Below are 22,324 nucleotides of genomic sequence, written 5' to 3' on the forward strand. Positions count from 1 at the left end.
ATTTAAAGAATAAATACATGTTTGAATATCAAATGATTCATCAAATGTTTCATAATTTGAAACATTTTTGTGATTTTGAATTGTATTTTTGAAATAAATGGGTTTCTGAAATACTTTCCTGAAATTCATTAAGATTACAATTTATTTATAAACATTTCTCGGAAATAAGCGGAGAGTGACATGTTAGGTGAGCAAAGAAAGCGTTTTCCAAAGCGATATGCATTTATATGTAATGTGTGCATGTATTGTATTTTTTCCTTCACGTGTTTTATTCTTCCTATATGCATAGCAAAATAAGGAGCTCCGATTGATGTCGGTATCTTTTCGTACTCAAGTGAACCGTTTTTCACTTCATTGTTCCCTTTTCTAGGTTTAAATGATACGCCGCTTTGGAGGAACATCAAATGTATGAGCAGGAATAAGAACAGAAATCCCTCTGAAACGAGAGAATGTCCGATCTGCGGAGTTTGGACGAACAAGAAAAATTTTGCAAGACATATGCACGTTCATTCAGATTTTCGAGCTTTCCGTTGTAAGGTCTGTGATAAAGGGTTCAAGACGAAATTGAACTTGACGAGACACGAAAATATACACAACAGGGACATATGTCTTGACAAAAGTTGATCATCATGAAAAAACTGATTTGTGTCGACATCGTGTACATACCTTCGAAATATGACAATTGCTGCAATTAAAAACTTGAAGAAATGTGTAATAAATATTTCACAGAAAAGTTGTATGACGACACAAAATGAAATCCTTGTGAATAGGACGGTAAATGAAATATTTGAGTTTTCGTTGTATACCAGGAAAAAAACCACTGGTTGATACGTATCCTCATTTTCTTCTTTAGGATTCCAGTCGATGTATGTTCGGTGTCCACGTGACGAAGAAGCTATCGATAGAGATAAAAATTCATCTGGCGGCATGGTTGCTTGTCTCATATGTGGATTTCGATCTCATCAGAAAAACATTGCCAGGCATATTCGAAAACATTTTGGGGAAAAACGGTTTAAATGTCACATTTGTAGTCAATCTTATACCAAGAAGGATGGGTTGCAGAAACATATGGTAGTGCACGCTGATATTTTATAGCGGTGCGCGGCTGTCGAAAGAATTTTGAAAAAAATGTGATTGGCTGATATCTGATATGGTATATTTCTGTTGGAGGGACGTTTTATAGTTCGGTACCTTTTCATTAAGGAATTGTTTTGTGTGTGAAAATGGTAGAAAGACGGACTAACCCGTAACTCTGGTCGTTTTCTCGTAATAGGGTTGACCATTAAGGAGCAAAGTGGATCAGTTATGGAATATCCCACAAAAGAACAGCCAGTTACCTGCAGTGTGTGCGGTGCAGTGGTTCAAAGACGATGTTATAAAAGGCATCTGGACAGTCACTCCAGCATAAAATCCCATGTTTGTCGTATATGTGGAAAATTTTATACACGAAAGGACAGTCTACAAAGACATGTGATGTCTGTTCACAAGTTGTATGATTCTGGTGATGTTAACTTGGAAAAAATGAACCTCTAAACAAAACTGACAATGCAACTTATAATCATTGTTGAAAATGACTGATATAGCCATGGAAACCTTTTCTTTGAAGACTTGCTTGTATATGACTAAGACATGAACATTTTCTCTCCATTTCATCAACGAATCTTTATTATAAGGACAATTTAAACACAGTTCAACACGTAATTGGAAACTTGTTTGCTAAGTACTTAGCACATTGCAATTAATATGATATAGATAAACTCAGCACAGCTTATTATTTCTAAATAGTATTTTTTAAGGAATTATACTTGATACACGATTCAATGTACTTCAGTTGATATTTGATATCTGGAATTGATGATGCTGCGAAGGTGATGCAATTATTTGCTTCTCTATTTTGTCAATTAATGTAAAGTAATCCGTGACATGCCTTTTTTTCTTCTTCGTAGGCTCTGCCTCAAATGTTTGGCAGCACATGCAGAAATGTCTTTTAACGAACAGGGAAGATGTAGCATCGTGCACCGTTTGTGGCGCTTCTGTACGGAAAGTTAGCTTTAAAAGGCATATGGACATTCACAATAAAGATGTTTCTTATCATTGTTACATTTGTCAAAAAGCCTTTAAAAGAAAGGATAATTTGAAGAGACATATAAAATCTCATTTATCGTTACGATTAAAAGATAACTTGTAATTTGGAAAGTTGTTGTATATTGTACAGTGTGTCCAGTACAGTCGGACAATATGTTTTGTAACTATAAGACATCGAGAATAAAACAAAATCCCTGAAAATGGTTTCATTTTGTTTATTCAAATGAATCACTAAGATAAAGTATTGTCGGGCATCTCAGATTTCATATATTTGAATTTGTGCTGCAATCAAAAGATCATTCTTGTCAAGTAAAGCAAAAACGTTTGTACCATTAGAATACATACACTGATGATCATGTTGTTAACGAATACCTTATCAAGATTTAGACAGAGGGCTCACAGCAGGTGTGACCGGTCAAAAGGGGATACTTACTCCTAGACACCTGATCCCACCTCTGGTGTATCCAGGTCCATGTTCGCCCTGTTCTCGGTTTTGTATTCTTTGTAGGATTTAGATTAATCTTCCATCATTTCGTTGATAGTAAGTTTAAACATGGTAATGGGGATATCATTGCAATATTTTGTTTTTGTTTTCTTTCTGTAGGGCGTTTAAAGGTGGCGTACGGCAAAATAGGTGTAACCGAGTCCTACCCTACCACCTCCACCACTTGCCCACTGTGTGGATTACAACTACATAAAGCGAGTCTTAAAAGACACATGATCCAACATTCGGATATAAGGCCATATGAATGTCAAATATGTAATAGGACATTTAAAAGGAAAGACTATTTGGAGTCGCACATGCGCACACATAGAAATCGGAAAACCTCAGCAAATGAAGATTTTTGACAGATTGAAAGACAAACTGAATAATAGCTAATTTGGATCTTTGTTTTCTTTGATCTGTGTATATATATGTGTGTGTCTAGTAGTCATCATATGTGTATGTAAATTAAACGCAAAATTCTTTACAGACGAACTTTTGGTTTTATTGGATGTGTTTAATGTGATTGGTATGATAAATATATTTTGTTTACTCTTTGGGATGAGTTGCAGTAGTGCTTGTTCGGGATGTGGTCTATAAACAGAACTATATTAAGTTGTCTTTAAAACAGTTACAAACGGGACACAAGTATCTCTGATATAAATATTTTTTTCTTTCTCTGTAGGAGTACCGGGCATGGACATCTTGACAGCAAAATCTAGAATATCGTATTCGTATTCTTACACATGTTTTCTTTGTGGGACTGTGCTGAAGACCAAACGAAACTATCAGAGACACATGGTCATGCATTCCTCTGTTCGACCACACCACTGTAATTTTTGCGATAAATCCTTTAAACGCCAAGATCATTTAAAGAAGCATACCGACTCTGTTCATCTTAAGAAGAATTTTTAATGTGGTGCATGCAATTTCAACATTCCTTATACCTTTTGCTGGAGTTCTAGAGTGGGTAATAGCGATGTCGTACAGGACATTTTCAGAATTATGAGTTGGCTGTTTCAGTTGTCTATTGGTTTTGTGTTAATGAATGGGATGTGAGGATAGGAAAGGAAGGGTTTTAATCAAAGCTGAAAGGTGTAACTCCTCATACGTATGCCGTGCTTGTTAGTATGATGCGATTAAATATGATGTTAAATTTAACAATATAACCGGTTATCTTTTCTGCAGGACAGAACTGGAATCAAATACCACAATCCATTTCGGTCAACTCTGAAAAACAGTGTGTATGCCCTATCTGTGGATTCAGAACAATGTACAAAACTAATCTAACTCGACATATTGCCAATCATTCGGAGGAAAAGCCACACAAGTGCGAGTATTGCTTAAAGACGTTTAAAAGAAAGGATTATCTGAAACAGCATGTTCAATATCACAAAGATGTGACGCATGCTCTGTATCAGCCAGAGTCTGTGTAACCAGAGGTTTTGTCGGAGGATCCTACTGTTTGAGTATGTTTTAGTGGAAGAAATATCTGAGCATGTGCTTGTCATCGATGTCCGTGGTGGTTGTTTAAATCTCATCTTGAATATTTTTGCTTGTAATATTATTGAAGATTTCAACATTTTGCGGTTCGTGCTTTGAGTTAAGCATATGTGTACCAGTGATGTATGATGCTACACGTTCAACAATAAAGTATGTCATTTGTTTTTGTAATTCGTTCGTCTTGTTTCTCTGTAGGACCACAACTGGAGCCAGAGTTTCTCCTTAATCCAATAAAGACTGGCGGAAGTGATTCATACAAGTGTCCAATTTGTGGCTTCACGTCTATTTATTGTGGTAGCGTCAAAAGACACATCGCGTGTCACTCCACAAAACGTCGTTTTCATTGTAACCTATGCCCAAAGTCGTTTAAGAGAAAGGACTATTTGACAGCGCACATGTACTTACATTTTCCAGATAAGAACAAGGCTGACAATACTAAATTTTAAAAAAAAATTAGCGGTTTCCAGTTTTCTTTAGTTCTTGATGAAAATTTTGTATTGAACGAGTCTTAAATCTGGATTGCTCGATAATTTTATCTGATATGTACGAATCCTATTCGTTTTTGTTGACAATTATTACACGTTTGTTATGTGTTATGGTTTTTTGTTTATCAGGTTTATAATGTGAATAGGTAATATGTATTATTTTGATTCGTACTTAATTATTAAGGTACATCACGGACAACACGACCTCTATGTTTCATTTTATGTCGACTGAATAGTGCATCATTGCTGGTTGTATGTGATATGCACGACTCATGTTGAATGCATATAAGAACATTAACTACAACATTTTACATGAAAACCACGCCAGATTGTTTACGTTTTGCTTGTTTTCGATATAGGATATGCTGAGAAATTTAGTGATTCGTGTATTCGATTGGAGAATAACAGCTACCAGTGTGCGATTTGTGGAAGGACCTCTTTATACATGAGTAATCTTAGGAGACACTTTTCTACTCACCACTCTATGAGACGATTCCAGTGTCCGAAGTGTGGTAAAAACTTCAAGAGAAAAGACTATTTGAAATTACACATGTCATTACATCAGATTTGCAGTGTTCCAACAACTTCGGAGTCAAGGACATGAAATAAAGTTTCGAATGAAATATGTATTCATGCACAAATATATTGACTTGACAATAAAACTTTAGTATATGTATATGATAAATTATATATTTGTACTTATGGAATTGTATTTAAGTTCACGTTATAAATCTATGTTAATGTTCATTTTTGTAATAAACGCTACAAACATCTGGCAGTGCTCTGGTGTGTATCAGGTTTTGGTTTCTTTTCACGTCATTTGGAATCTAATTCGTATAAGGTAGGAATGGAATTTGACAGTTGTTTTTGTTATTTCGTAGGCTTCCGAAAAGAAGAGAAATCATCTCAACTGTTCCTCTGCAGAGTTTGTGATCAGGCAATGACAACAGAGGGGGAACTCAAAAGTCATTATAGAACACAGCATCATATAGCTACTGTTTGTCAGTGTGGAAGATATTTCAAAAGCGATCACGCTTATAGATATCATTACAAAGTTAAACACAAAGCGGGTCGGAGCCTACATAAGTGCGATGTCTGTGGGCTCACTTCGGAGTATTTTCATAGCATGAAAAGGCATATGACAACTCACACTGACTGGAAACCGTTTCGTTGTAATATATGTAATAAGTGTTTTTATAGAAAGGACTCATTGCAAAACCATTGGAGAACTCGACATCTTGGGCGTGATTCAAAGTGATATTGACGAGATTACGTTTTGAAATGCTGAGTTAAAATATTTCAGTGATTTTTTATTGACGAGAACTTGATTGTGTCACCGCAACAACCAACTTGATTACATTTCAATGATCATGTAAAGAAAATGTCTATCAAGGTCATTTGAAAGATTTATTTGACTTTGATTGTAACAAATCCGAGAAATGTACAATAATTTTTAAACTTGAAAACTTTACCTTATTTATTGGGGATCCAGTTTTAGTCGAAAGTAACATGAAAGAATATTAAAATCCCTGGTAGATTCGAAATCACGATCTACAGGTAGGCAGCATCACACGTTACCCACTGAAATATTCAGCTTGGGAAGAAAATTTGATTGGAGAAGGATTTATTGTTACATTTGAGTTTTAGAAGAAATCGGCCATTATGACGATGTGTTATCCCTCCTTCAATAGCGTTTGGCAAAGGGTAGTTCTTTTCGAGGTGTCAGCATTACACTTAAAGGAAGTTGTTACTTGTTTTGAAATGTGGTGATTTCCCTCCTATTGGAATAAAGAATTTTTAAGTATATTAGTACTATATAATGTATAGATTTAAACAAGTTACTCAATTTAAATGCAATTACCCAATCTCCCTTTCTATTCGTAGGCTTTGGGGATGAAGGTGCAGTCCACATGGATTTAAATATCATTTATTGTGAATGTGGACGAAGTTTTGATTCCCTTGCGGCATACGAACAGCATTGTAAATCCGATCACGGACAACAGCACCCTTTCAAGTGTCCAATTTGTCATAAACGAATTCAGCATTTCAATAGCATGAAGCGTCATATGGCAGCCTCACATTCTGAGCACCGCCCTTACAGCTGCTCATTGTGTCAGAAGTCGTTCAAACGAAAAGATGTGTTGACCCAACACTTGTTTAATGTGCATAAAGTAAAGAAAGGAAAGGTGCTTATGTAATTAGTTGACTCCGACTTTGTGAAAAGCAAAAATGCTCTGATATGTGAATTATGTGTTTTTAATTTTGTTGTGTGTTTGTTTAATTTTTCCGTTGAGTGGGGATTTTCTTTGCTATAAAAATGAACTATGAATACATGCGGGATTTGTTACTGAATGCGAACCTACATAGATAATACATGTTTATAGTGTATATGATATATGAAATAAAAGTTTTAAAACTTGAAGAGTTTCTTATACGTGTTATTTTCTTTCCGTAGGCGGTCCTTTGGGAAGCGGAAAATCGTCTGATTCATACTGGGATGATGATTTACGATGCCCTGTTTGTGGGAAATTATTTCATAATAGAAGCAACATGAGACGTCACATAAATGATATTCATTCAGATTGTAGGCCATTCAAATGTTCTGTTTGTGAAAAAACTTTCAAACGGAAGGATGTGTTGAGACAACATTTTGGTGTAGTACACAGAAAGAGGGACACATAACGTTTATGTTGAGCTATGATTAAGACGAAGCTTTAGAAAGAAATTACCTTTTCTGACTATAATATAAGTGCCTTTTCTTCTCCAGGAAACACGGAAGAATATTCTGAGCTCACAGGCGAGAACAGTTTTCAAAGAATTGTTGCAGAACAGATAAAGGATTTGAAATGTCCCATCTGTGGAAAAGAATTTAAAAATCTTCGGAACTGCCGAAGACATTTCAATGCACGCCACTCGCTAGAGAGACCTTTCAAGTGTGCATTCTGTCACAAAAGTTTTACTCGTAAAGATATACTGAATCAACACATAATGGGCGTGCATAAACTACACCCCAGCTCATGTTTTCAAGCAACATAACAGGAAGAAAGAATATTTATACTTCATCAGTTTTAAACAGCTGAACACGTGGTCTGGATTGATATTGATTAATATGAATGAAACAATTCAAATCGTGTGTGATAGCTTACCATTTATGATTAATGGTAAATATCATCGATGAAGGTTTGATTCGAAATAAAATTCGATTTATGCGCTTTAATCTGCTACAAAATTTTTCTCGTTACCAAGATATTAATTCGATATTGTTCTTATAGCGCAGGTCTTGGTAAAGTAGTTTTGAAGACCTGATTTCACTTTTTGTAAACATTGGGGTGTTATCCGTATAGTGCCTTTATGGTGTTATTAAGAACTTGACTTTAAGCAACATGCACAAAGATGAGACACAAACCAGGTGAAAACACATTTGCAAATACGCAAATTCAGAGAGAACTATGTTGAGCAGAAAATGATGCATTTATCAAGTTGTTTGCTTTCTGGGATACCGTAGCTCCTCTTTAGATGTCTTGACACGCATACACACATACAGAGGGTACACATAGAATGAAACTTGTTGAGGATCTATGATCGGCTTTGATATATATTGTTCTCTCTCTCTCTCTCTCTCTCTCTCTCTCTCTCTCTCTCTCTCTCGTCATTTTACTACAATTTGTTTTTTGTTTTTTAAAAATGATTTATTAAAATGAAATGATTTGATAATTTTAAGTGTAACAATGATGGCCTTTGGAAATAATTGATATTCGCACACCGGTTGTTTTGACATAGAATGGGTATCTTAGAATTCGGCATGTTGAGTGGTTTAAATTGTATCTTTGTCGCTGTCAGAGGCTTCCTGAAGCACAGCTTGGTTATTTAGAAGCTGAACGAGGGAGATTAGGCATCGTATTTCTTCTTAAACCTTCTTGAATATACTAGCAAATATGCTAAATATTCAACTGTTACCTTAAATATATAGAAATCGAGTACACTTAGCTTGATAGTAGCTTTTGCATTTGTGAGATAACAACTACTATTGGTACAACTCATTGTCTTCGTCAATAGCTGTTGCAACCCGCGCTAACATGAGGAACATTGAGTTGATGGAAAACTAACATGTTTTTAAATAGCTAGTAAGATGAAGTCCTTCACCGATAATGGTGACGTCTTCATGAGTGAAAAAATCTCGAAAGGGACGTTAAACAATATGCAATCAATCAACAATTAAATTAGACTTACTTTTTTATGCATATTGGAATACATTTTGGACGGGCCAGGTTGAGGTACTTGTGTTGTTAGTCCAGAGTAGAAAATCCTATTAAAGACAATTGTTAAGAATATTTTGTGGGATTTTATCTTAACTGGCTGTAATTAGTACAAATCTTAAATCCCTAGAATATTAGGAACTCGTATATTTTCTATGATACAAAACTTGTGAGATATTGCCTTTCCCTGTATGATCCTATACAAAATTTTCCAATTTATTAGACATTATTGGGAACTCGTGGACAAAAATTCCATGTGGTTAAATTTATTCATTTTCCTTGCATAAACATAAATTTGATATCGAGTTTCGTTATTTTTTAGTAAAAAGTTTTTGAATTAAGTTATCTTAATTCAAACGTAAAATTTGTTTCTAAGCTTTTACACGCATATGCATGTTAAGGGCTGAAGTGATTGAAATATGTCCGAGTCTGAACACACTTTCCTGCCCATCTTTATTTCAACTCGTGGATTTTCATTTGTGTAATGAAGAAGTTCAACATTTAAAAGCGAATTCATAAGCAAATTCTTAGGTGAAAGGTAAGGTGAAGATAACGAACAGTGATCGATCTCATAACTCCTATAAGTAATACAAAATAGAGAGTTGGGCAAACACGGACCCCTGGATATACCAGAGGATCAGGTGTCTAGGAGGGAGGAGTAAACATTCACTATCGACCAGTCAAACTCTCCGTGAGCCCTAGATCTTGATCGGGTAAACGGAGTTATTCGTAGTCAAAGTCAGTGTGCCAATACCTTTCGAATGAGACCGCAAAAACCAAGTTCCCGTGTCACAGCAGGTGTGGCACGATGGAGATCCTTCCCTGCTCAATGGCCATAAGCGCCGAACATAGGCCTAAATTTTGCAGCCCTTCACCGGCAATGGTGAAGTCTCCATATGAGTGAAAGATTCTCGAGAACAATATAGACAGTATATAATCAATTAATAGATCCATTACTGCAGAGGCGGATAGAGTTTTCAAAGGGGATAGCATCTTATATTGACACTGTCTAAAAAAAAAAAAAAAAAAAACTACCACCAGCACCTCTCCCGTTATTGCACGATGTAAATTTTTTAAAAGTTAAAACCATTCAACAGAAATAGGGATGCGTACATCCCTATGATACCCTTTAGATCGTCTGCTGATTGCGCTGTACTTTCTGCTTTGAAAGATAATCAGAAATTTTATTCTTTTAACAACCAAGGTATTGGTTTATGTAATATGAAATTAGATCTCTTGCTTAAATCGTTTCTGCGGGATGCTGTGCTTGATACATTTTGTGAAAAGTTCAGCAATTTCATAAGCTCCAAATCATACCAGGGTGATATAAAGAAAAAGTTAATTATCATTAATGATGAAATTGTCCAATAATGTACGAAAGAAATGCATTAGTTTACTGTGATAATTGACTAAAAACTCCCGTATATTCATACAATAACTAGTATAAATGTAAGGATAATCATAATACATTGAATACCCTCAATAAATTCACAAGAAAATAAAACTTGAAATCAATAAAGCGTAAACCATATAACGGGCAGTTTGATCTACATGTAACAGACCGTAATTGTTTATGTATAGATTTACTAATTCCTAATATTATCTCTAAATATAAAGTAATGCTCCATTCTTGTACTAATTAAAACAAGACAAAATTAAACTTGGGTCTTGTATTCTTGAATATGTAAACGAATGTACGAAAACTTCTTTTTCTATAGATGACCACTCAAATAACAGTCAAGGACCGTATTTAATAAACAATTCAGTTATCTTTCTTTCTGATGTATAAGCCGTGCTAATTTGCCCTGAGCGCCAGGTATCAACTAAAATTGTTGCTTTTCATCTGTACCTGGAGACGCCTCGATAAAAATGTAAAGATAATGGAACAGTGGTCAATGTCATAAACCCTATGAAGAACACAAAATCAAGAGTATGGCAAACACGCATCCCTCTTATCATGCGTGAAAAATTCTCTAATGGAATGTTAAACAACAATTAACAACGAATACAGCTTTATCGGCATAGGTATATAGAATTTCACTGGAACGTAGAACGGGCAGTTATATAAAGTGAAAACCGAATTGAGCTCTTCGAAATAAATTTGAAGAAAAAATTGATGAAGAGGATTAAAGCATACGCTTGATTTTGCAACCAAACTTAAAATGCATATTTTGACATGAGTCCCCCCATGTAATGGGTGTAACTACGAAACTACAAGACGACTTGTTTCTGCATGCTTAAGATGGCAGACCTGATGTATTCCATGACGTTTCAATTTGTATCTATGTTTTGCAAGTGGTTTTATTGTTTGGCAAGAGTGAACTTACACAGAAAATGAGTTTTAGGATCATCGTTCCTTGTTCACTTGATGAGTTATTTTAGGAATGCCTTTATTTTAACAGATACCCCTGGTGGATTTGATGAACCGAAGCCTCGCCCAATTCGATTTTTGCGGAGTGAACGTTACGATACCATTGTTGATTTGGTGTTGGGAAGATTCAGAATTCCCCATAAGCAGAGGAACAGAGAACAGCAGAATGCTTATTTACAGCACTGGCGAAATAAAGACAAGTTTGAGGTGGAAAATGGAGTGTTGTATCATATGGGACAGAAGGTCTATAGACATTGATGCATACATAATCCAAGATGTAGCGGATCGTATGACTTTCTGAATAGTTTTGTGGTTGATGGGAATATTTATGGATTCTTTCGAGTTTACAGATATTTCAGTATTTTTATGGTGGATCGAGATAAATATGTCTCCGCAGTTGATTTTATTCAGATTCGTACGTGACAGTATCTGTGATTCTGTCGGGGAAAGACGATAGGTTATGCAGTCGTTGTAGTTTGTGATGGTTGTCCGTCTAGTTTTTCTGTGAGATTGTCAAAATCGGTTGGTGTGTTAATATATGCAATAGATACAAATCATGATACCCGTTTGTGATAGATATACCATTGTTTTATTTCCTCAGGATCCAACAAGCGTACATTGAAGACTGATGAAGATCCTCTCATTAAATGCTACATCTGCGGGACCCCATTTGTCAACGTAGACAATCTTCTTGAACACGAGAAACACACCCGGAGTGTACTGTATTGCTGCAAGTGTGGAGAATACTTTCAGAATCGCCCAACACTAGACGCACATATTCAGAAGTCGCATTATTCTGCAGAACAGTTTGTTTGCCCTGTCTGTTTCAAATCGTTTCAGTATTCGGGTAACATGAAGCGACACATGTCAACGCATTCTTCAGAGAAACCCTTTTCTTGTCCATTTTGCAATAAGTCATTTAAACGACACGATGTTCTGAAGAGGCATTTTTTAATTCACGAAAAAGCCACAATTAACTAGAATGTTTTATGCTGAAACAAATTTAATGCTTTGCTACATGTTAACACTTTTGTGTCCTGTAAATTGTGTTGTGGAAGGTGTACTATTGTTTCTTCAGTTTTATTTTGTGTGTACTTAGCATTTATGGAATTAATTTGATCTTCAATAAATGTTGGAAGAGAGTTTGATTATCCATGTATTTGGTGATGTGCCAATCTGTCTTTACTCCTTCAAGTCAAAAGAATGCAGCCAAGATAATTGGTAGAATGGAAACAAATAACTAAGTTTAAACAGATGTAAAGAAATAAGTTTCAAAATGTTGAAAGTGTTAAGATTTGGAATTTACCAGACGCAGTGTTGAGGTCAGTGTGAATGGTTTCATATATGTATCAAGTATGTGTTCATTTGCTTCATAGATATACATGTAAGTGCGTGGGAACAGATGTGGGATTATTGATAGATGTATGTGAAAATAACCAGATGTTTTGTTTGAAGCTTTGAAAGCTTTTGGTTTTTAGTTGATAAACCATATTTCATTACCTTTCAGTTTATGCAATTGTTATCCCAAGTTGACAGTATTTTAGTGCATTTAATGCCAATGCGTATTATGGAATTCTTCCACGTACAGATGATTTTAATTCAAATTGATGATAACCATCTGATGGTATCCGTATCCGTCCAAAATCTGAGTGTCTCCTCTCTCTCTCTATCTCTCTCTCTCTCTCTCTCTCTCTCTCTCTCTCTCTCTCTCATACTTCCTTAATTTCAATGATACCTATGGAATTTTCAACTTGTTAAGTTAATGTGTGGAAAAGGTAGATATGAAGCTTAAACACGGTTCGTATTTTGATCATTTCAAGGAAAGAAATATGATTTAAGAAAGAAGTGAAGGTTATGATATAAATATCACTATCAAGCATAATAATATATTAACTTTTTTGGTGGTTCCTGGTTTCAGACGATTGTTGACAGAAACATAAAAACCCTGCCTCCTAATTTAATTTCATAAATTCCTCTATTATATAAAGGGACCTTTTTGGACTAGAGAAACACGTGGAAAATTCCTAACACTCCTGTTTTACTATATATTACAGACACCGTTGTGAGAAGTACATCTGCTCCCAAAAGCTCCAGTCACTTTTGTCGGACCACTTTCCCAACAAGCGAAGGCTTAGAACACTGTCGAGAGACAGCGACGGACCAAATAAATGTTTCACAAACCAGAATAATTGTATGCAATATTTGTGGGAAATCTCAAGTTAGTTTTGCTCATCTTAGAAGACACATGATATCCCACTCTACAAAGAGAAATTTTGAATGCAGCCACTGCGGGGAAACTTACAAGCACAAATCAAGTTTAAAAGAACACATCAAAAGAAGTTGCAAACGTATCAAGTGGATAAAAATGGATAACTAGCATCCACCAAAGCTATTTTTACTTTAACTACAATACTTCTATTATTAGTGTTCCATGCCTCTGATAGTTCTTGTCAATTATGTGCTTTTATAAATAAATATGTATATAGTTACAACGTTGTTTAGGTGTTTATTTTGAGTCATTTTCGGTTATTTAAAAAAGCGGAGGAAATAATCATTTGCAAGGTCATAATTAGAATACATGAATATAGGTGAAGACGAAATACCATCGATTTCATAAAACTTATAAGGAATACAAACTTGAGAGTATGACAAACACGGACCCCTTGAAACATAATGGTAGGCCAGGTGTCTAGGAAGAGTAAGCATACCCAGTTGGCAAGTCACACCGCCGAGAATCCTCGTGATCAGGTAAACGGAGTAATCCGTAGTCAAAATCATTATGTAAGGAACTGCCAGACATATAGCATAACACACGTCAGAGAGATGGTATTTGCAAATAAGATTATAATGATTATATAGTTTATAGATTATATTTGTGAAATTCTGATTTTAAACAAGAATGTTAAAACCCCTGTAATATCAACTTATTTGTCAGTAGTCTGCCTCGGTTGAAAAATTGATCATACGCAGAATATTCTCTCACGTATTGAATACTTGGGATAATACAAACACACCAAATGCAGGTGATAATGGAATATTGGCAACATTAATGTAGAAGTTGACGATCGAGATCCCATTTGTCATTAAGTTGACGTTAGTTTGCCGTTAATGTCTATGTTCAATAAAACATCCTAATATGAAGCAGATGTAGAAGAATGGTGTCTTATTTCTAGTTCACTGGGATATATTGAATGGATATGCAAGTGGAAGTGAATATTGATCATAAATAAAATGTCTTCGATGTATCGTGATCTGTTGAAGGCCACGGCAGCAAGTGATTTATTCTTTTTCTGTATTTGGGAATACATTCTGCTTCATAAGACAACAAAAACAGGTCAGATAGTAAAGGAACACAATTTATGCCCTTGAAATTTCCAACAGAACGTTAGCTTGATCCATAATTTTATAGATATTGACTATGGGAAACTCTAGAATCTTTTTAATATCAACTTCAGAGTTTTTGTGAGTAGAATCAGAATGGTGTGTAACAAAAATGTTTGGATGACTGATCACAAGATAAGAATATTTCGGAGTTTCGGTTTTACTAAAGGAGCAGCTCTCCATAGTATTAAAATGCCTAGTATTTAATTTATTGTGAGGAAGGATGATGAAGCTGCTAATTCTTATTTGATTTTTACACCACTTCTCGCATGTATTGTGGTACAATACTTTTGAATGTTCTTCTTCACAGCAGTTAATATTCCGACGGGTGTAAGGATAAAGGAATCACGAAGTTCTCTGACGTGTGTTCCACAATAATGCATTCGTTTGATAAATTTAGGTTCTAATAATATATAAATGACGTTCTTCAACAAGTTTTCTCTTGATTTAGGTCTTGGACAACCGATCAGATTAGATGGAAAGACTTCCTTCTCAACTGTTGGCAGGTGCCCGTATTGCCAGTATTCGTCTCAGGACTTGCGAAAGCACTTTGAAGAGGTTAACAATCATGGTTTTGCAAGGATTTGCCCTGTTTGTATGAAAGGATACATTAATTTGCACAGTTTTCAACGCCACTGGGACATGTACCATAATCAGACAATGAACACTAAACACAAGTGTGAAGTTTGCGGTAAAGCAAATCAAAGTAAAAGCCATCTTGTAAGACACATGAAACGACATTCAGAGCTAAGATATTTTACCTGTCCGATATGTTCCGAAGGATTCAAACATAAAAGTAATTTAAAGGACCATGTGGCTAGATGCTCAAGGAGACAAAAATAGCAGTTTTTCGATACCCTGTTGAAAATGTTAATTTCAGTGTATGTGTATCTTAATGGAACATTAACTCGATCATCACGATTGTAAACTATTTTGAGTCTTTGATGTTTTGGTTGAATGTCTTGATGTATTGTGTTACAGAAGAAATTTGATTGTTTTATGGACTAGTAATAGTATATGTTATACGGACTAGTAATAGTATATATGTCATGCCAAAATTAGGCGAGGAAATAAGAAGTAGCTAGGGTAACCGTATACAAAATTCTTTGGCACAAAAATACCCGAGTACTTTTCATTTGTCTCTCCATAAACTTTGTTATACTTGTATTTTGACTGATTTTAGAAATATTTACGTCATTCATGAATAAAAGAAATGGTCATTTAGCGTTGTTTGAAATAGTTTTGGACTGCAGAAAACATTGTTGCATGTTTTCTGAAACATGTATCTGCATGTAGTTAGACATGCTTGTGGAATATTTATCATCATATATGATATGGTTGAAAATCACCTCTAAGATTATTTATTACATGCACTAGTATTTTTAAAAATGTTTCCATGATTCAGCTTCCACATTCCTGGACAAGATATATGTAATTTTTCTTTAAACTTCCTACCTGAAAAGTTGGGTATAGGGAATAACTGTGGCGTTAAGCGCTAGCGATCTTTCGTTGTTTGTTTTTTTCGGATATAGTGACAAAGACAAAAGCTGTTTATATATCATAATGGCAGTGTATCAAATGGTAAAGAACGCAGATCTCTCAGCAAATGAGGTTATATTTAACAGAATTTTAGTGCTTGAAGCGCGTATTCGCAACTATAAAATGAAAGAAAAAAACAACAACCGGGTTCTATATATTTTGTCATAAGCAAAAGTCTGACAAAACAAATATTTTATTTATTAAACATATACCGGGGTATATTGCACACACTTATCAAAGATCGCTTGTTTGCCAGGGTCATTTGGGGTATTGATATAATCAACAATCTTCATAAACTTTTCATTAAATAATGCTTTGCATGTCTTTGAAAAAATTTACTTCATCGAGAAATGAAATTGAAGAAAAAAAAATCACAAGGTCCTAGACCAACTGTCTTGTTATTTATCCAGATCTTTTGGCGTTGTGTGAAAACATCTATGTTCGGAATTAAGATGGTCACATCTAAATTCGTTATGTTAAGGGAATGTTTTTAAGACTATAGTTATACGTGTTCTGTGGTGTATTCTGGTGGTAGTTAAGGTGATTGGAAGATCAATTTTACGGTAGAATTTCATAGTTGTAGAGACTTTTATTACTATATGCAACACAAGGTCATCATGATTTTTTTTCTTTTGTGACTACTTTGGATGTAAGAAATATCCACATTATTAGCGTTTCTTCTTCTACATTTACTCCCTCTGGCACACACCAGTTTATCAGGGGTGAGGCATTGTTTATAAAATAAGCCAGAGGTCTACAGACCGCCTATATCAATGGTAGGATCTTGATTGGGGACCGCGGGTCGATACCCCCATTAGCTCATATATTTGATAATTTTGGAAACGTCATCAAAAGTCTTATAGTTATAATTCATTAATTTTTGTCTTTATATGTTCATATCAGTATAGGAAACTAGACTGGAAATTTACTATTTTGGGATTGGAATATCCGAGCCCCATAAATACATACTATATTCTCTCTTTCTCCGTGTAGAGGAAGTGACTATCCCCCTTCTCTCCTCTTCATGTGTCACTGTTTACTTCACGATGAAAGCTGGTAGATAACATATCCTATGTATTTCGACATTGAAATTATCATATTTTTCACCAAGAATGGAGTTCACTATGCTTGAATTGTCTATATATAACACAGAGCTAAACATTTTAAACATTGAGTGAATCGGAAAAGGTAGAACATGCGATATTTAAAAAAAAAACCCACTTACATTAACTGCGGAAATTAATGTGCAAGTCTTGTTGCTGAACGAAGGGTGTTAAATTTGAAGGAAAGGGCAGAATCACGGAAGTATGATGAGGCAAACTACTGCTAATGTTTGAGCTTCTATATATTTGTTTTTACCACTGATGATGGTCACAGTATTCGGATGTGCAGGTGTTCATTTGATAAAGGCAATGACTTCGAGGTCTTAATTATCCGTGGTATTTTCTATATTTACAGGACAGCGGGGAAGAGGAGTTCTCCATTCACAGATAATGCAAGAAAGATTGATTAGGAAAGATGTGTTTTTCCGGTCTGAAAAGTCGTTGTGTAAATATTGTCTGGCATGGTTTCCGAATGCACAAGCCCTGTTAGAGCACTACAATTCTGTGCGAAATCATGGATTTGCTATTATATGTCATATTTGTGGAAAGGGTTTTAAAACTGTGACGGGTCAACTACAGCATCAACGCATGGAGCACGAAGAAGGAAAAGATTGTCCTCGCTGTGAAATCTGTAATAAAGCTTTCTCTGCCAAGTCTGTTCTAATGGTGCACAAGAAAGTCCATTCTGACAATAGACCATGGAAATGTTCTTTGTGTTCAAGTGAATTCAAACATAAACATGTGATGTTGCGTCATGAGAAAACTTGTAGTTTGAAACAAGGAAAGTGAAGGTAGATGGATTGATTTATACTTTTGGTGTCTTTGAAAGAAAATAAATGGATGGATCAGTCATTTCAAGGGAGTAGTGTTTTTGATGCATTTTATCTCTGTATTTTGTTAGAGTAGGGATATTATCTGGATTTTGCACTAAGAAATTTTGTATTGAAAGACAACGATTCATTCTGGATGTAAATTTGAACTTTAGCTACAAAATCCGTCATACTGGATGCAAATTTGATTTTTTACCTACAAAATCCTTAACATTGTTTAACTACGAGGGAATTAAATTTCTTTCATTTCTTTCTGAATTGTAATAAACATTTAATTTATTCTTAGGTGAAGGTTCACTTCCAGTAGGAATGGCAGCTGCCCAACTCAACGTACCCCTTCGCTGTTTCGTGTGTAAAACATATTTTCATTCAACTGAAGAATTGACGACACACATCGAAAATGTTCAATTCCATGGATACAAGAAAATGTGTTTAAAATGCAGTAAACCTTTCAATTCTCGCTCGGCGTTGAAGTATCACTTATCAGTCGTGCATTCATTTTATAGAAATTTCAAATGCGATAAGTGTGAGCGATCGTTTCCCACGAGGAGTTATCTTCTGGACCATGAACGGAGCCATTCCGACTTGGCATGCTTTGTTTGTCCATACTGCAAAAGGTCTTACAAACACAAATCAAATCTAGGTGTTCATCTGAGGTATCAGAAATGCAGACAGTCTATCGGGAAATGAAAAAAAGATCATTAGAATGCTGCACTGAAATGTCGATTTCAGAATTATCTAGTCTACGAAATGATTGGATGATTTATAAAATTTTGACCGATATACATAACATGTTACATTGCTGCTATAGACAGGACTGGCAACAGTGATATGAAGGGTGCAACCGTCTTGGGGATGTTCTCATAGCTAGGCATCCTCAACTGTAGCACTGGTCTTGAAATTATAGTTTTGAATCTATGTTAAATGAAAAACATTACATGGTTACGGAAGAAACGTAGTGGATTATATAACTAGAGTTCAACTATATAGTGTATCTGAAATAGATTATCAAAAATAAATAATGAATTTCACTTGTATATTGTCCAAATTTTGTTTTATGTAATTCGGTGTCCGAACTCTCATGGACCATCGTTGTAGATGGTTTTATAGCTTAACTTAGCTATACATGCATATGTTTCAAATTTATTTCATTGCTACAGTAGAAACATTTGCTTAGTATATAATAATTAATTTTGGGCTGATGGTGTTTATTCTAACACCAAAACTTAGAAGTAACCGTCTGATTGGATTCTAAGACAATGACTAAATGATTTGACTTTCATGAAACATACGTACGCTGACCCTTTGTCTAGAAAGAAAATGACGTGATTGTGATATAAATATAATTCCATGTACCCTACGAACCTTGCGTCTTAAGTAAGTATGCAAGTTTTATCTTCAATGGACAGATATGTACTTTCTTTGCGATGAAATAAAGCTTTTAAATGTGGATTGTAGGGTAATAAAGTCAGTTAAGGTTTTCAACGCTAGGGAATCATTGAAATTCGTCGTGATGAATTTCCTGTTTGAATTGGTTGGGATATAATTTCGTGCATATAGGAAACAATATAAAAATTGTGTTCTTCACTTAGGTTTTAAAATTTACGAGATAACGAAAAACATGAAAACTGGATCACCACGAAATGAGATGATCCCAAAGTATTAATTGAATGTGGAACTGTCTGTGTCATAGAAATGTCAATTTTGTGTATAAAAAAAAGAAGAAGAAAAAGTACACTTGGTAGATTCCGCCCCTAACTGTATTTTCCAATTACTTTAGGTCATTGGGAGGTCATATGAGCTTGCAAAGACATCAGCTTTGTAACACATTAATATGATGCCTTTTTCCTATGTTGCTATTTTTATCAAAAATACAATTTTCCTCAGTTTGTTAGAGATACCTGCTTTGACAAACTTCTTTTGCTAGTTTAGAGTCACCTTCCTATAGTTTGTCTTGTTTAGTTGTTCTGTAAGAAGCATTGTAGCATATAAATGGCCACTCTTAGTAAAAGCATAATGGTCAGTGACAATCTACAGGAAACTAAGCCTTTATGAGAAAGTGAAGTTCGATACCAAGCCTCTCTGTGGGCAATTATGTGCAACTTCATTAATGAAATTCACGAAAAGTTCAAAATCAATTCTACAATATCTTAGTTGAAAATCATTATTGATATCGTGAAGGTTTCAAACATACTTCGTTAGATATGTAATGGCAATCAATACACATTGTAATGTTCTTAGAATAGAGTTTAAAGAAATCAAAATAACCACCATATTAAACACAATTTATTAGATTTCAATTATTTTCAAAGTTTCAGTATGATAGCTGAAGCTTTCGGTTTAACATTGTTTTGGTATATTTAAATCTTGGTTTTTGTTTTTCTTTGCAGATTATGTACAGTGTTATGTGTGTAATGGAAAATTCCCCCGACACGCGTTCAGTGAGCACCTGTTTGCGGTCAGTAACCATGGACATGCGATAATTTGTACGGACTGTGGAAAACCATACAATTCAAAGACGGCACTTAAATATCACCTCTCCACTGTGCATAACAAGGGATCAGATGTTTACTGTTGTTTTGTTTGTGGGAGGAGTTATCCGAGCAGAACACACCTGTCTACTCACATGAAGAGTCACACTGAAGAAGCACAATGAATGGGGAAATATACGAAGGCTGTGGTAGTGCGAATGCATCTGTGTATACATGTAGAATACGTAACTATAGAATTAGAGTCTATATAATCCAGAACTAATTATATATATCTAGCAAAAATGACGTGTGATAAAAATATTAAGTACTACAGAATGGAAAGTTTTGATTAAATTATTCGTGTTTCCGATTCCTATTTTGTAATGTACCTGTACGTCATTATAAATCGAAAGTCTCATTTTTTAATGGAAGAAAAATAAAAGTATTCACAAATGTTATGAAATTTGAAACGATTATTAGATTGCACATGGAAGGAGTTTTTCAGGGGGGGGGGGGGGGGGGGGGATTCTGAATGTAGAGAATAGTGCGAAAGTTCTATTTTTTAACTGTTTTCAGTCTGTTATTTTTTAAAGAAATTACAGAACTGTTGCTCTAGGTGAGAAAGGTGATGTGATTGGTGATCAGTATCACATTAGATATGGTACATGTAATTCATATTTCTGGTTACTGTTAATTCATGATTTTAACATGAATTTTGTTCACAGTGTAAAATATTTGTGCTTTTAGTGGAAACATCTAGGAACATTTGTACAGTAATTTTACATAATTTGTTTTCAATAGATGAAGGATACAGATAAATATGAATAGAGAAATTCGCTTTTAAAAATAGTTCGTAGTTCTTAAGAACAATATTGTTTTACGTAGTTTAACTAAACTGCTACAAATATGATTGTAGCCCTATATATTGAGATAGATTATGTTGAAGCTTTATTCATTTTGTTCAAAAATAAAACAACAACACATTTTCATCGAATGGTGTTCAATGATGTTTTACTTTCAAACCTGTTGATGCAAGTTGGAAGAAACCCCTCGCCTAAGATAATTAAGTATACATGTAGTGTCTACATCTCTTGGAGGCTGAATTGACAGATTGTCTGTTAGTACCCTAATTATTGTTTTTTATTATTTATTGATCGCTTTGGAACCAAGAGGTCCCGGATTCACTACATGTACACAGACACACTAAATACCCTTAATTTAGGTAATGCTTTGTTCCTTGCCAAGTGTTCGGAATTAGAGTGAAAGGTACTGGTCCGAATGAGACCCTGAAAACAGGGCTCCACGTAACAACAGGCTTTGACATGATGAAAAAGTGAAGATACCGAACAGTGATCAATCTAATAAATCCTATAACGAATACAAAGTTGAGTGGAGTACAAACACGGACGTCTGGACACATTCACCATGAGCCCTATATCTTTATGAAGTAAATGGAGTTATCCGTAGTCAAAACCATGTAAAGAACGGACTAATAAATGGTATGTAAAATGCTAATTAGATCAGTGTAACGACCGTAGAATTTGTGAAATGCTGATTTTTAATGTAAAACTTATACGGTACCAATTTTGATGCACCGGATGCGCATTTCGACAAATAATGTCTCTTCAGTGATGCTCAACCGAAATGTTTGAAATCCGAAATAACAATGAAGTTTTAGAGCTATTATAGCGAAAAACAGTGTGCCAAAAAAAGTGGAGTCAAAGGATAAGAGCTATGCGTGAGGGAGATAATCCTTAATTTTGAAATGAATTTACTAGTAAGTGAGAATGTTGAAACCCCTGTAATGTCAACTTAT

The 22,324-nt window shown here is 34.9% G+C and overlaps 1 protein-coding gene across 23 annotated transcripts in view; it reads left to right on the forward strand.

Moving 5' to 3' along the window:
- LOC125645899 (zinc finger and BTB domain-containing protein 17-like) overlaps positions 1 to 21,499 on the forward strand; it is a 60,308-nt gene extending 38,809 nt beyond the window's left edge. The window contains exons 6-7 of one of the 23 annotated variants that reach the window (XR_007359484.2): positions 854 to 1,153; positions 1,274 to 1,395. Coding sequence is in view for 22 of the 23 variants with exons in the window: in XM_048871853.2 (XP_048727810.2) it covers positions 17,563 to 17,996 (434 nt within the window). In the remaining variant the exon portion in view is untranslated. Of the gene's footprint in view, positions 1 to 370; positions 6,980 to 7,012; positions 7,775 to 11,215; positions 12,328 to 13,238; positions 13,677 to 15,016; positions 15,791 to 17,562; positions 17,998 to 18,323; positions 19,073 to 20,427 lie in introns of those variants that run through there. The other 22 variants (XM_048871886.2, XM_048871888.2, XM_048871864.2 and 19 more) reach the window with 22 other exon arrangements.
- Positions 21,500 to 22,324: the final 825 nt, after the last annotated feature.

The sequence above is a fragment of the Ostrea edulis genome, chromosome 6, assembly GCF_947568905.1.
Source record: "Ostrea edulis chromosome 6, xbOstEdul1.1, whole genome shotgun sequence".
NCBI lineage: Eukaryota > Metazoa > Mollusca > Bivalvia > Ostreida > Ostreidae > Ostrea > Ostrea edulis.